This window comes from Acomys minous (assembly GCF_964271855.1).
Source record: "Acomys minous genome assembly, chromosome: 5".
In the NCBI taxonomy this organism is placed as follows: domain Eukaryota; kingdom Metazoa; phylum Chordata; class Mammalia; order Rodentia; family Muridae; genus Acomys; species Acomys minous.
The window spans coordinates 36,003,822-36,018,485 of NC_140494.1; the positions used below are offsets into that span (position 1 = coordinate 36,003,822).

At 47.5% G+C, this 14,664-nt stretch overlaps 1 protein-coding gene across 3 annotated transcripts in view; it reads left to right on the top strand.

The window, feature by feature from the left end:
* Window positions 1–5,714, top strand: part of ICE1 (interactor of little elongation complex ELL subunit 1) — a 46,471-nt gene extending 40,757 nt beyond the window's left edge. The window contains exons 18-20 of one of the 3 annotated variants that reach the window (XR_014779074.1): window positions 1,752–1,850; window positions 4,242–4,361; window positions 4,569–4,698. Coding sequence is in view for 2 of the 3 variants with exons in the window: in XM_084781091.1 (XP_084637217.1) it covers window positions 1,752–1,850; window positions 4,569–4,780 (311 nt within the window). In the remaining variant the exon portion in view is untranslated. Of the gene's footprint in view, window positions 1–1,751; window positions 1,851–4,241; window positions 4,362–4,568 lie in introns of all 3 variants that reach the window. The other 2 variants (XM_084781092.1, XM_084781091.1) reach the window with 2 other exon arrangements.
* Window positions 5,715–14,664: the final 8,950 nt, after the last annotated feature.

A 14,664-nucleotide genomic window follows, 5' to 3' on the forward strand; every position in this document is an offset into this window, starting at 1 on the left:
TGACCGAGCCTACTTCAATTATAACCAGATTAACCAAAACAGTAGGAAATGAAGATTAATTGACACAACAAAAAAACCTTAAGGATATCAGTCCCGAGGAATGATTCTTCGGTCGGGAGCCGCAGGATTTCTTCCACTGGAACCGGGGGGTAGTAAGACCCCAGAGCCTCAGCAGGAGCTGGAGCTCTGAAGCCTTCCCTCAAACGGATTTCTCTAGGAACGTCTTGAAGGGCAGCGATGAACAGCCAAATCTATCCCAAGTCTCCAAGCCCCCCTCCACCAGTTCTGGGCTCATTTATATAGCTCCTCCCAGAGTCCGTTCACAGGATCTTTTTCATCTGGTAGCAATTAAGCTCCTGCACAAGGTGGTTGCTCTTCTAGTGAATAACATCACCTGTTCTCTTTCTAGACTGTTCTTTGAGATCCTAAAGAACAGGTTTCTCTCCTTCAGGAACTTGCCTTCCTGTCTTCCTTTCTAAATGCCTGACTGACTCACAGCTCACATTGGGCATGCTTTCAGCACCATGTCACACATGTATGCGCCATGATCCTGATTGGATGAAAGTAGCTATGCCTGGTCCATCAATTCTCTAAGTGCCAGCCAGGAAGCCTCACCTCCCTCACCTAGTGAGGCACAGCTGTGGTTGATCAAGTGCAGCCTTCTCCCCATGGCTCTGCCTCCGTGTGGTCTGGAAGCACGGAGCTTCCTTCTATGGCTGCTCTGTCATCAGTCTGCTGGTGAGTCCACAGCCTCTCTGTTAACCTGGTAAATTTATCTCTTACACTTCGCCTATGGTGACCACTACTCAACTTCCATTTCTGCATTGCTACTGCCCTTCTTAGGGTTACGTCACTTAGTGATGGAACACTGAGACCAAAGTCAACTTGGGGAGAAAAGCGTTTATTTGCTAATGATGCCACATGACAAAACATCATCAAAGGAAGCAGGGTAGGAGCTGCTGATACAGAGGCCATGGAGGAGTGCTGCTTACTGGCTTGCTCAAACTGCTTTCTTAGAGAACCCAAGACCGGCAGGGTGTGGGCTGGGCCCTCCCACGTCAATCATTAATTAAAAAAGAGCCCTACAATCTTGCCTACAGCAGTTCTCTATTCTCAATGACTTTAGCCTATGTCAGGTTTATTTAAAACTAGCCACCATAACCCTAATGCAAACCACTACGTAAGAAAGCAGTGGGTGTATTGTGCTTATGACTGGTAACAAGTGCTGAGCCACTCCTGAATGGCAGAGTGCATCGTGCTAGGAGCTCCATGGCCTCAGCTGTCTCACTGAGTGTCAGCTCTCACTGCAGTTCAGGGAGCCCCGTGGCCTCAGCTGTCTCACTGAGTGTCAGCTCTCACTGCAGTTCAGAGAGCCCCATGGCCTCAGCTGTCTCACTGAGTGTCAGCTCTCACTGCAGTTCAGGGAGCCCCGTGGCCTCAGCTGTCTCACTGAGTGTCAGCTCTCACTGCAGTTCAGGGAGCCCCATGGCCTCAGCTGTCTCACTGAGTGTCATCTCTCACTGCAGTTCAGAGAGCCCCGTGGCCTCAGCTGTCTCACTGAGTGTCAGCTCTCACTGCAGTTCAGGGAGCCCCGTGGCCTCAGCTGTCTCACTGAGTGTCAGCTCTCACTGCAGTTCAGGATCTTGAGGCTTAAATGACACCATGCTAAATGGGGGGAGAATAATTTTTGGCCTCCAGCAAATATTAGCCAGTACTTACTGAAGCCTGCTTTGCTGTGTTGGTTTTTCCAGGTCGATTAGGCCAGTTGGGTTTGAAGGAAGGATTTCCAACTGCTGTTAAGAACATCAGCTCGGTTATTGGTATGTTCATACAACATGCTCAGGATGAAGGTAAGATGTGACGTTCATGCCTCTTGAGCTGTTCTCCCTGCCTGTCCTGACGACATGAGCCATTGCCCTTCCAGCTTAAGATCATGCGCTTTTGACTTGCGTGGTTTGTTGTTTCTGTAAGGGTCAGTTTCCTGCTGGGCAATACTTCCTCACAAGAGGAGCTCTGCTCCTCAGGCTGGTCCTTGTCATTTAGGAAGCACCCTGAGAACAGCTCACCACCTCTCACCCACACATGCGTAAGCACAGAGCATCTGCTGTTTCTCAGCTAGAGAGTGTGCTAGCTAGTGTTGTGTCGACTTGACACAAGCTAATGTCCTCTGTGAGGAGGGGACCACACTGACAGCATGCCTGTGAGGCTGCCTGCTGGGCTGCATCCTTTGAAAACTAGCACAGCCACCTGAGGAGAATGCCCTACAGCAGAGCGGGCCCTCGAGTTAGCCATTCATGGGTTCGATGCCTTACTCTTGTGGGAAAAGCTTAACTCAGAGTAACCCTTAGAATGATGGGTCTGGTTTCTATTTTGGATATTGATTGGTTGGTCAATGAACAATGTAGTTTAAATAGCTTTGCACTACATGCACAGACTGACAGCTTAGATACCTTGTAATGCTGGGCTACTTCTAGCATGGCAGGTCTTTGTCTTCAGCCACTGGTGACAGGCCTGCTGTGCCAGCCATAGGGACAGCAGTTGAGCTTTCTCTAAGGCACTGTCTCTGACCTAGCTGCTTAGACAGTGTCCATTGCTTCCATATGAAATGCTTTTGATGCCAGTTTAGGCACATCGGACATAAAGTAGCCAGGGTCATGGCTGATGAGTTGTCTGTCCAACATGTGCAGCCTGGGCTATGTTGCTGTCATAGTTGTAACCTAGAAGCCACGTATCATGGCACACTGCCCCACATGATTACCTGCATCCTAGGCTCCCTAGAGGTGGAAAGCCATTGTCCTTATTTCATACACTAAATCCCATATGGAAGAAGAGGAGGAGCCAGCAGTGCCTGTCAGCCCTGTTGGTGCAGGCCTGTGTGCTGCAGTCAGGGAAGTCTGCGTGGGACCACATGTGTGTGCTTTGGGCTGCTGTGAGCACTTCACTGATGTCTCACCGAGTCCTGAATGTAGAGGGAGCCATATGCTAGGCTTGTCTTGGTTCTTGAGATCAGGGAAGAAGTCCTGTGAGCATATCCGTTGTCTTATATATGAGCACTCACATTTAGACACATGGACTTCTCTGGTGTTTGCTTCCTTCTTGAGGAGGGGGACCTTCCAGAGCTGCCCTTGGTAGAAACTGAGCATCGCCCCCATTTCACAACCTAAAACTTTATGAGCACTGACAAAATACCACAGTTGTAAAAGGACGTATCGTGGAGCTGTTAATAACCTGAAATTACTAGACCTTTGCTGTGCATATAAGGCATATATGGATCATAAATGAATGTCAGGGTTAGACGAGAGTCCCATCTGTGATCTGTGCATGCGCATTTGGATGAGGTACACAGCCTGACATTCTAGTTTGCCTTGTTTATCCCTGCCTTGCTCATAAAAAATGGAGACGTATGGCTAATAATGAACACTAGCTCCTAAGTCATTTAAGATTCAGTGGATTCTATTACCTAAGTTATATGCTAATACTATTCTAAAAAGTAAACTTTTGTCAACATAGAGATAATGGCACTCTGATTAAACTAGCTCTGTCACATTGGCCCTGAGTCAGACTGATCTAGAGTCATAATGGCCCAGAGCCACACTCATCGAGAGTCACACTGGTCTAGAGTCACAATGGCCTAGAGCCATACTGGTCTAGAGTCACACTGGTCTAGAATCACATTGGCCCAGAGCCACACTGGCCCAGAGCCACATTGGTCTAGAGTCACACTGGTCCAGAGCCACACTGGCCCAGAGCCACATTGGTCTAGAGTCACACTGGCCCAGAGTCACACTGGCCCAGAGCCACACTGGCCCAGAGCCACACTGGCCCAGAGTCACACTGGTCTAGAGTCACACTGGCCCAGAGCCACACTGGCCCAGAGTCACACTGGCCCAGAGCCACACTGGCCCAGAGCCACGCTGGTCTAGAGTCATGCTGGTCTAGAGTCATGCTGACTCAGAGCCACACTGGTCTAGAGTCACAATGGCCCAGAGCCACACTGGTCTAGAGCCATACTGGCCTAGAGTCACAATGGCCCAGAGCCACACTGGCCTAGAGTCACACTGGTCTAGAGCCACACTGGCCTAGAGCCACACTGGTCTAGAGGCACACTGGCCCAGAGCCACACTGGCCTGAAGTTATGATCTCATCTGGTGTCAGTGTGGCACAAGGATAGGCTTTTGGACTATTTTGTAAAAATAGACTAAAGTTATTTTATCATGATTTTCATGTCTACATCCATTTAGAGACAGTGCTGGAGGATGTTTGAAAGTTTTATGTTAGTTGGTCGTTAAAGGATCCACATGTTTTTCCAGCTTCATGAGAGCAGAGGAGCCCTGAAGTCCTCATGACACCAGTGCCCAGAGGTACAGGGAGCTTTTATTTTTCGTTTGTAGACAGGTCTTTCTTGAATGAACGTTTTTATTGTGAGACATTTTTCTTTGGAAGTAATTTTCATTTGTGGCAGAAAATAATCCATGTCTGAGTAGAGTTCTCTAGGTCACACATGGAGATTCTAAATAACAGATGTGTTCTCTGTGGCTGTGTTATAACTGATTTGAAATCCTTTTCAGATATCCCATGGGGTGTGCAGCTCGCAGCTGTGTATGCCCTTTGTGACTTGAGTCCTAGCAATCCAGCAGAGATATCCAAGATCCTGGAGGCTTGGCGGACACAGACTTCTAACACGATCCCATCCGCAATCGTCAGCTGCCTGGCAGAGGTTGGCTCCTTGAGTGCTGATGGCTCAGCTGACTCCACAAGTACAGGAGGCTCTGCACCCTGAGAGCTGGGGACTCAGCTCTCTGTGATGAGAGGGTCACCTGAAGGTCGTGGTCACTGCAGAGAGAAGTGCCTTGACACCTTTTGCTGTAAAGAACTGACAGCGAAGGACTTCAGCTGAGCTCCAGCACAGAAAGGCATAAGCAGGGGACACGAGAACATGCCTCATGGCTTGACAAGGAGGCAGAGGAGCAAGCAGTTGCATTTCCCCCTATACCATATGCATTTTAGTTATGGCTGTATGGTCACATGACATAGATTGTATTATTGTTTCTTGGTCAAACAACAAAAACTTGAACTTAGCCCTTTTTATTTTTTGGCTGCAAAAAGTGTCCTTTTTAGTGGCTTTTAAAGATTGAGTGGCATTTTTATAATGATCTTAAAAGTAAAAAAATGATATGGTCCCCGAGCCGTTTTAGAGTTTATGCTCAAATAAGTGGCTAGGCAAAAGCAAACTGGCTTTTAAAAACAAGAACTAAATGAGTCTCTCACTGTCGTAGCTAGAAATGGCTGCAGAAGTGTTCCTACAGTGTAAGGCGTAGCTACCATAGTAGGACAGGCTGTTGGTTCAAGTGCACTTGAATGCATTTTTTCCCATCTCTAAATGTCCTGAACCACTTAACAAGATTGGAGCTGACAGTGCAAGGCTCCCATCTGAGCTGTGTAGAGATGGCTAGTCCGATGGGGCAGTGAGCCCTGTGGCTGTGCTCATGCGCAGGCTGTGTGTGGGGGGACAGCCCCGGGGGTGTGCATACAGACAGTGCTATCTATGATGTGTCTCACATTGGATGATATTCCACTTTCGGAATTTTTGTATTTGTAAATAGAAATGGGTTTAAGAACTCACTGTGATTCTTATTTGTCTTATATTCATCATTTCTTAAAACTCTTGTATGTGTTTTTATAATAAAAAATAAAAGCAAGCCATATACACTGTTGCTGTGATTGGTTGCCTGTGATGTTTGGCATCTTATCTCTAGTGGGATGAAGATGCCTCCTGGAGTCAGGTGCCCTGTGTGGGCTTAGCTGTTCAGTTTCAGTTGCTGCCTGTAGAACCACATCTGACAGTGATTCGGGTAACTCGCCTCTCTGTCTTAAGTAGCTTTCACAAACATGAGTGAGTGGGTTGCCTCTTTGGAAGCTCCTTTTTAGTGTCTCCTGCCTGTGCTCTGAGCTGGAACAGGGTGCTCGACAAGCCTGCCAATCTAAGTCATCACCCACTCGACCTGGCAGTGAAGGGGGCACACACGTCAGTATGAGATCAGTGGGGTCCTCTGAGGAGGTAAAGTTAGAAAGCCCCAGAAGCAGAGCATCAGCCTGGAAGTGGGAGTGGTTTTGTCCCTCCTGGAAGGTGAAGGAAGCCCTGTGCAGAAGCCCTGCTGAGACTGCAAGGTTCTGGGGCCCAAAGGCAAGTGCATGTCCATGAGATCCTGCTCCACAGCAGCCTGCAGGGTACTTAGGGCTGGACTGTAGGTCTTACTGTAGAGCTCTAGGCTTCCGAGGTGTGATAGTGGCTATTCGCTGAGGCTGCTCTAGGGTAAAGGATGCACAGGACATCAACAGGTCCAGGGTGGGGGTGAGGGCAGGGGGAGGAATGGCATGAAGGATGCACAGAGGGTGCCAGGTGAGTGGGGCATACAAAGTGGGGCCTCAGAGGGAACAGGTAGGTTATCCTGTAAGTAGCAGTACAGATGGTCAGGATAGATGACCTGTGATGTGTAGGTGAGAACCAGCATGCTGAGCCACTAGGCACACAGGCTTGGTGGTAAGGGGGATCACAAATGGACACCTTCCATCTGCTTTGGGAGCAAGAAGTCCCACTGTTGGTGGCCTGGAGCTTATATAAACAAAACTTACTAGAGATCAGGGCAGAGGTTTGACATCAATAGCTGACAGAAGCAGTGCTGACTTGCTTGTTCATTCATATCCATAGTGCCCCATGTCCCTTCCCACCCTCTGCTCTTCCTTCCTCTCCCATCTGTCTGTCCATCTAGGAACAGAGGCTTCCCCTCAGCCCTCCTGGATGCCAGATGGGACAGACTGGAAGAAAGCAGAATGTTCCCGTGCTAGATAAAGAAGGGAGGCATTGGTGGGTGAGATGGCCTGTTGAGGTGGCAGGGCAGGTGCGAAGTGAGAGGCCTAGCTTTGTGTGTCTGGGTGTGCAGTGGTTGATGTCCTCTGGAAGCTTCCGTGGACATGGCGTTTTCCAGCCGGCAGTAGCACCAGCTCCAACTCTGGCTGCCATACTTTGATCCATGGCAATGTGCCAGGACAGAAGTCACCATGGTGCTGTGCGGCTCTGTCGGGCTGAGGCAGCTTTATGCTGATGTTGATTCCTGGTGTACTGTCTGATTTTGTGTCAACTTGACATAAGCTAGAGAGTCATCAGGGAAGAAGGAGCCTCAGTTGAGGAAATAACTTACATGAGATCCAGCTGTGAGGCATTTTCTCAGTGATCAATCAGGAGGGCCCAACTCCTATACTGGGTCGTGCCAACCCTGGGCTAGTGTACTGTGTTCTCTAAGAAAGTAGGCTGAGCAAGCCATGGGAAGCAAGCCAGTAAGCAGCACCCTCCATGGCCTCTGCATCAGCTCCTGACTCGAGGGTCCTGCCCTGCTTGCGTTCCTGTCCTGACTTCCTTTGGTGATGAACAGCAATGTGGAAGTGTAAGCCAAATAAGCTCTTTTCACCCCAACTTGCTTTTTGGTCATGGTGTTTAATCACAGCAATAGTAACCCTAAGTAAGACACCTGGCATCCAGCAGAATGCAGACAGGCTGTTCAAATTTTTAATCTGAACTGAAAAGTGGAGCTGTGTGAGCTGTTTGGGCTAGGCATACCTGCTAGTCCTCTGACCTGCCAGGAGCACCAACGCCATGGTGAAATATGTCCTTGGAGCTGATACACCAAACACATAAAGGTGGTCATTATGTTGTTTCTTCATTATTATAATTTGTATGTAAAAAATACGCATGCCTGTGCAATTCATCAAATGCAATTGTGGAAGGGGATGGTTTTAAATTGTGGCCACCAGGGGGTGCTACAGACAGGCCCATGAGCAGAGAGGCAGGTGACTAGGAGTCTGCTCAAGGAGAAAAGCACTTGCCCACTCCTGGGCTACTGGCATATGGCTGCCGGGGCCCATTATTTCTACAGTATGTTAAGGGTCATAGGGAAGGATGACAGGAAAACAGGTACAAATAATGTTTAACTGTTCAGCCAAATTCTCATTGGTGATATCTAAAAACAGTTACAAAATAAAATACGTGAGGGTAAACAGACATGTTCCGGTGGGTTAGTGACGGTGCTAGGCAGGACAGGCATGGTCCTCTGGCCTGACTGATGAGCAACGCAGAGCCATCCAGGGGACAAGGGCTTGTTGTGACACGTTTCTGTAGGAAGCTCTGAAGTTAGCAGTTATAAGTGTGAGTTATCTACTTGTCCTCTTGAGGCAGAGATGAGGCAAAGGTTTTAATGAGGTAGTTCTAGAAATTGAATTTCTGGAGTCAGGAAGGAACTAACTTGTAAGTTAGCCATTTCTGCTTCCTTCTAGCTGACACTTTCTCATGCTTGTGACTCTCAACAGTGGACACCCCAGTTCCTGCCCTTCTAAACAAAATATACCAAGGCATCACCATCTTAGTGTTCTTTGGGACACCATTTTGTGTCTTAGGCCACCACTCTTTTGTCATCAGTTTGTTTAGCACTGGTGAATAATTTCTGAGTGCAGGTGAAGATAGTCTGAGGTCAGGGTCTGCTGGGGGGGGGGCGCAGGGGGAGCTGTATGAAGTGGCCTGTGCAGCCTTGTCAAGGACCTGTGCTCTGGGGAGCACATTAGCTCTTCAGTGGGCTCTGTGAGGGACACCACTGGGTGCCTTGTTCAACTGCTCCTGTCCTAGCCCCTCCCCTTTCCTGCTGGGAGCTCACAGGGCAGCCAACCACTTCTCTGGAGGACGAAGCCCATGAAGATGTCTGACAGGGTTCAGGCGGGTCACCCACTCTGGTGAATCCTGAAGCAGCTAAGTGCAAAAGGACAGACACATCAGTGCCAGCGGAGGACAGTTAGCAGGAGTCAGCAGTTAATGTCAAACTGGAATTAGAAAAGACTGCATTTTCCCTCTCAAGGATATCAACATTCATCGTTTGTTCTAGAAGCCCTAGCCAGGGGAATCCAACCAGTAAAAGGAAAAGGAAAAAAAGCATGAGATCGGAAAAGTGGAAGCCCATTGTCACTGCAGATAATGTGACCTTGAATAGAGACCTCCAAAAATGTATTAAGACTAAAGAATTAGTCAAAACCTCAAAACAAAAATAGCATTCAAAATTCAGTAGCATTGCCTTTGCCAACTGTGAGATCTCTAAAGCAAGTCAGGACAGCAAGGCCAAAAGCAATAAAGTCAACAAAGGAAATTTCAAATCTCAATCCTCTCAAAAAAGAAAAACAAACTTATGAATACCACAAATTGGAAGGCCACCCCATGTTCACAGAGTCCAACAAACAGTACTGTAAAAATACCTGAAGCTCACTCACTGCAATCCAAACCAAAGACAACATTCTTCACAGACGAACTCTTTACAAACTCTGGTCTGAACTCTGTTTAGAGTCACAGAAAGCTCCAAATAGGAAAGCGGTCTTGAGTATACAGAACAACGCAGACAGCATTGTGCTGCCTGAACCTAAAACTACAAAGCTGAGAGGTACTCAAAACATCATGGTAGGAATGTGAAAACAGATTCATGGATCAACGAGCAAGCTTGTAGTCACGTTCTCACACCTAACCCAGCCAAACATGAGCATAGTCAGGAAAGAATACACAGTGGGAAGAAGTCGACAAATTGTGCTGGGAATTGATTATTCATATTTCACTAGTTACAAAAGTAAAACGGATTAGAAATCATAAAATAAAATACTCAATGGAAGCTTGCGGAAAATACTTCAGGCACTACAATAAGCAGGGATCTTTTTTTTTTTCCGGGGGAGGGGGGTACAGAAGGCTGGTGTTTTGTTTTTGTTTTTTTTTATCAGATCTCAAAAGCATAGGCAAACAAAAAGCAATAATTGATAATGGGGATCACATCAAACAAAACAGTTTCTTAGCAAGGAAACGACCTACACAGCGAAAGACATCACCTACAAAGTGCACATCACTCCAGGCTGATATGGGGCTCATACGAGGAAGCAAGAAGAGAGTAGCCTACAAGCAAATGGTTGAATTTCGTTTTTTGTTTGTTTGTTGTTGTTGCTTTTGTTTGTTTGTTTTTCTCTTTGCCAAGATAAAAACACTGGGTACAAAGCAACTGAAGGGAGGGGGGCTATTTCTGCTGGCAATCCAAAGGGGCACAGTGGTCATGGTGGGGAAGGTGTGGTGGCAGGAAGGTCAAGCAGCTGGTCACAGTGCACACACAATCAGGAAGTGGGGGGTGGGGGTGGGGTGCTGGTTGCTTATGCTCAGCTCGCCGTCAACTTGTTCTTCACTCTGAGCCACCAGATGGTGGAAATGGTGCCGACCACATTTAGACTGGGCTTTCCCATCTCGGCTTGCCTAATTAGTCTAGATCCTAGAGGTTTTTTTTCCCCCCATGGGGATTTCAAATCCCATCAAGTGGACAATCAAGATTAATCATCACACCTATTTAAAATGGGCAAGCCACTTAACAGATGTCCCTCAGAAGACTTAGGGGGTGTCGGGAAGATAAAATGTTCACTATTAATTGCCAGGAAAAAAATGTAGGTCTATGTCACAGAAAGCTGTCGTAACTCCAACCCAGTAAGTGTGTCTGTTGCCACTGAAACAGGATCATAGAGCTGTTATAGAGTGTAGCTGAAAGAGAACCCTGGCACACTTGCTTGGAATTAATACTCCAAGGAAGACATTCTAAACTGAAAGCCCAAGCACTGCTTGTGGGGCATATGGCCAAAGAAAAAGGAATTGGTGTGTTGTAAAGACATCTGCACCTCCATTCCCACAGCACTACCATTCACAGTGACCAGGAGCTACAACCGCCTAAGTGTCCCCAGCGGTTGGGGTCAAGGAAGCTGCATCTGCACCCGAGAAGATGTGATGTATTCTTATAAAGAGGGCATCGTGTTGCTAGGACTAGGTAGATAGTGTGTTAAGTGAGCTTAAGCTGACGCAGACTAAACAAGCGCTATCAAGTCTTGTGGGGATGTAGAAGCTTCTAATAGAAGCTCAGGGCGAAATGACAGTGGCCAGAGACTGGGGACCATGGATGGAGAGTCCTCTTAGTGAGCAGGAGGATGCCAGGAAGAATGGGGCAGATGGTGACAAGGTGTGTGTCTGACTTATCCAAACATTGTACGGTGCACACGCACACCACACAGCTTCTCATACACGGGAATATCATAAAACTAAATTTAAATTACTAAGCAAAACATTCTGGGATGTCAGAATAGGGTCCTGTGGTGGTAGCTGCTGGCACTCCTGAGAACAGCAGTGACCTTTCTCAGTGGGCTCGTCACCAAGGTGGGATCCCTTAGGAAAATCACATAAGAACACTAATGCAAACATGATCCTTAGGTGATGCAATGAGGCAAGTTTGCAGAAGAAACCCGTGTGCAGTGCTGGCTGCAGAGCCAACTGTGTGGTGGTTGCTATGCATGGACCACAGAATCGATTGTGAGGTGTGGCTTAAGCAAACAGGGTTCATCCAGCACGTGTGTGTAACAGGCATGTCATAAATCTGCTAAGGAAGCCAGCAGTTGCGCAGAACACAGCATGCCAGGGGCATTGCCTTCCTGGCCCTTTCTGCTTTGCATTTGTAGTGACTGGAATTTAACCCTTAACATGTCAGCCACTGCCCAGAGTCATACTGCGGGTGCATGTCACAGGTTGGGAAACTTATTTGGTAATGGGAAAATAAATTTCTAAGTTTTGACATGATTTTGTGAAACTAAATTTTATTTTTTAGAATTTTATATATCACTTCCACCCCTCCCTCTCCCTCCTTACTCTTCCAACCAACACACACACACATACACACACACACACACACACACACACACACACACACACACGAGTGCCTTATTCTCTGCTGTTAACTGCTGTGTACTTCTCTAATAGTCTCCATTACTTCCTTAATGAACGTTGAGAGCCTCACTCACCTGTGCAGATAAAGAACACATAGGAGTCATGCTGGCATAGGAAGTGGCAATACTGGCTCCCAGGTCCATGGCCTCTCTAGCCACAGTAGATGGCTAGCTTTACAGTGCCAGGCATACATGAATTCCTTCCTCCTGAGTGGGCTAGAGAGCTGTTCTCCAAATTAATGCATCTGCAATGCAACCCCTAAACCTAAGTCTTCGCCTGGCAACTTGTTTTTAAAGAGGGACTTTGGCAAGGGGTGGGAAACTAAGCAAGATGTAAATCCAGAAAGCAGCCCCTCTGTCCCATCTACTCCAGTTCTTTAAGTGCACATCCCCCTTTAAATGCAGTCAATTAAAAAAAAGACAGAAACAAACAAACAAACAAACAAAAGCAATGTATCTGGGACTATTTCACTTTTTTTTCACAAGTTGGACATCGTGTCCTGTTCAATTAAATTTTACCGTATGGCCAATCTAGCACACAGGAAGGAGTTATGAAGACCAAAATCTCAAAACAGAGATCCCTGTATCTAGCCATGCAAGTCTTTTGTTTGGTTTGCTTTTGCTAGTTCCCTGCAAGCCTTTTTAGTGGAGAATCTGCTGAGAGCACAAGGCCTTAGTGACCTTGTCTTTCCAGCAGGTGGCGCTCTGAACCTTGGTCAGGAGGCCATTGGTCACGTTGAGAAACAAAAGGTCTAAATCCAACTCCATCCTCTTTTCCATGCTCCTGTTTTTAATGTATCTATTTGCTCTGGTCGGGAATCGAGCCCACGGCCGTTCACTTATGCGGAAAGGGCCCACCACTTCTGGGGCACCATCTGATCTGAAGAATCTCCTCAGAGGTTAAGCAGGTGTGGCCAGGCCTCTCAGGATCCAGGGAGGGACCTCAGAGGCAGCATTCAGACTCCAAAGGCCTCCTTCAGAATGGCTACGGTGCTGCTTACCTGGAGTTCTCACAGACAGGGTGAACTTGAATGTTTCTGGTGGAGGATGAGTGGGTGGGGGGGGGAGGGGGGAGGGACTGGCAGTGTGGGTGGGTGGGGGGAGAGGCCTCTGACTTCATGTTCCAGATGTTCATTTCATAAGTAGCAAAGATGAAGAAAGATATTCAAACCACAAACAATGTAGTCACTCTGTCACCCAGGCTGTCCTTGAAGTCACTATGTAATCTAGATTGGTCTCTTACCCTCATTCCTCCTGTGTCAGCTTCCTGAGTGGACTATAAGCATGAGGTGCCTCACAACGCTCATACAAAACCTTGTGTGAGCCTTAAAAAACTCATACAAAATAAAAGTCCTGAAGGAACATCCATTGTCTCATTGCGCAGGGAGAGTCTGACGTTGACTCTGGCATCACAGCATCTCAACTCAGGAGGTGCGGTGCTAGCAAGGAGCCCGCTGGAATGGGGGTGGCGGGGGGGGGGGGGGGGGCTTAGGTTGTTTTGTTTTGCCTTAACTTTGGTTTGCTTCTGTTGACCAGTGAGTGAGAGGGAGCCACGGTTTGTTTCAATGTTCCGGTTCACAGCACACTTTGTTAACCACTGAGGTTGTTACAGGCTGCAGTTCAATGAACATCTCAACCGCTCTGCTGGAGAGAGAAATACAAACTCTCTTAACCAGCCTGGGGCAGATTGCTATTAACACTCTACCTGCTTCTAGAGCCAGAAGCACAGGCAGGCTATGGCTCTGGACACTAGTGCCACAGGGTCCCTTGAAAGGTAGCTTGCTGTAGAGCCTTCATGCTCGCCACAGGTAAGCTGTGCTTCCAGTGTCCATGTCATGGTATTTCATGTTAACCGAACAGGGTGGGAGAAAGGGTGCTGGAAGGCTAGGCTTGCTTGGTAGCTGTTTCCATCCTTTCCTGGGAATGGAAAGATGCTATTTATTTTGGCCAGGTAAGCAGGATTGGGCTAACCACAAGAGGCAAATTGGTTCCCTAAAGGCAAGAGCACTGTCACTTTGCTTCCTGCAACAATGGTGTCTCTTGGTCCTTCTCACAGCCTTGCTGAGGTGGTCTTCACTGTGGATGTGTCACTGCAGCATATGAGTGAGTTAGAGGCGTGGAGGGGGGCAGGGGGGAGGGATACCTGCAGAAGATGGCTTCCGTCCTAAAATAGGTAACATGGCACCTCGCAGCATCTCTGCATAATTCCAGATGTGGATCTGCACTTGGCTTCTAAATCGCTCAGTCTAACACAGATTTTGCCAAGCAAAAAAAAAAATGTGTTCACGAGCAACAGCTAAATAACAATGACTAGTCATCTTAGGAGAGAATTATTTCTTCCCAGTGATTAATTTCAAATTAGAAATGAAGGTTGACATTCTTATTGTCTGGATTATTTGAAGTTGAATGAGGATAAACCAGTTTGTAGAAATGGTACACTTTTAAATTCAGTCTTACTCTACTAGCAGTGTGGCTCATCTGTGGAGATCGGCCTGGGCATTCACAGGCACTGCGCCTGGTCCTCAGTACTGCTGAATGAACAGATAAATAAATCATCATCTGCATCCACCTGAACCCTTACAGATGCTGCAATACAGCCTCATAGATTTCACTTCAAGGCTTCATTTTTTTTTTTCCATCTGTGATGAAGGAGTGGCCTTTGAAGGAACCAAATCTGCCCTTCTGGTGCTCTGCATAGTTAGTTTGGCAGTGGCAAGGCCCTTGGGCTGATAAGAAGGGCCCGTCTCTTACCCAGAGTCTGAAGGTGCTCGGTTAACATGGCTGTGTAGTGCCATGAACAGCATGGGTGACAGCTAGACTGAGAGAGGCAGAGGAGGAGAC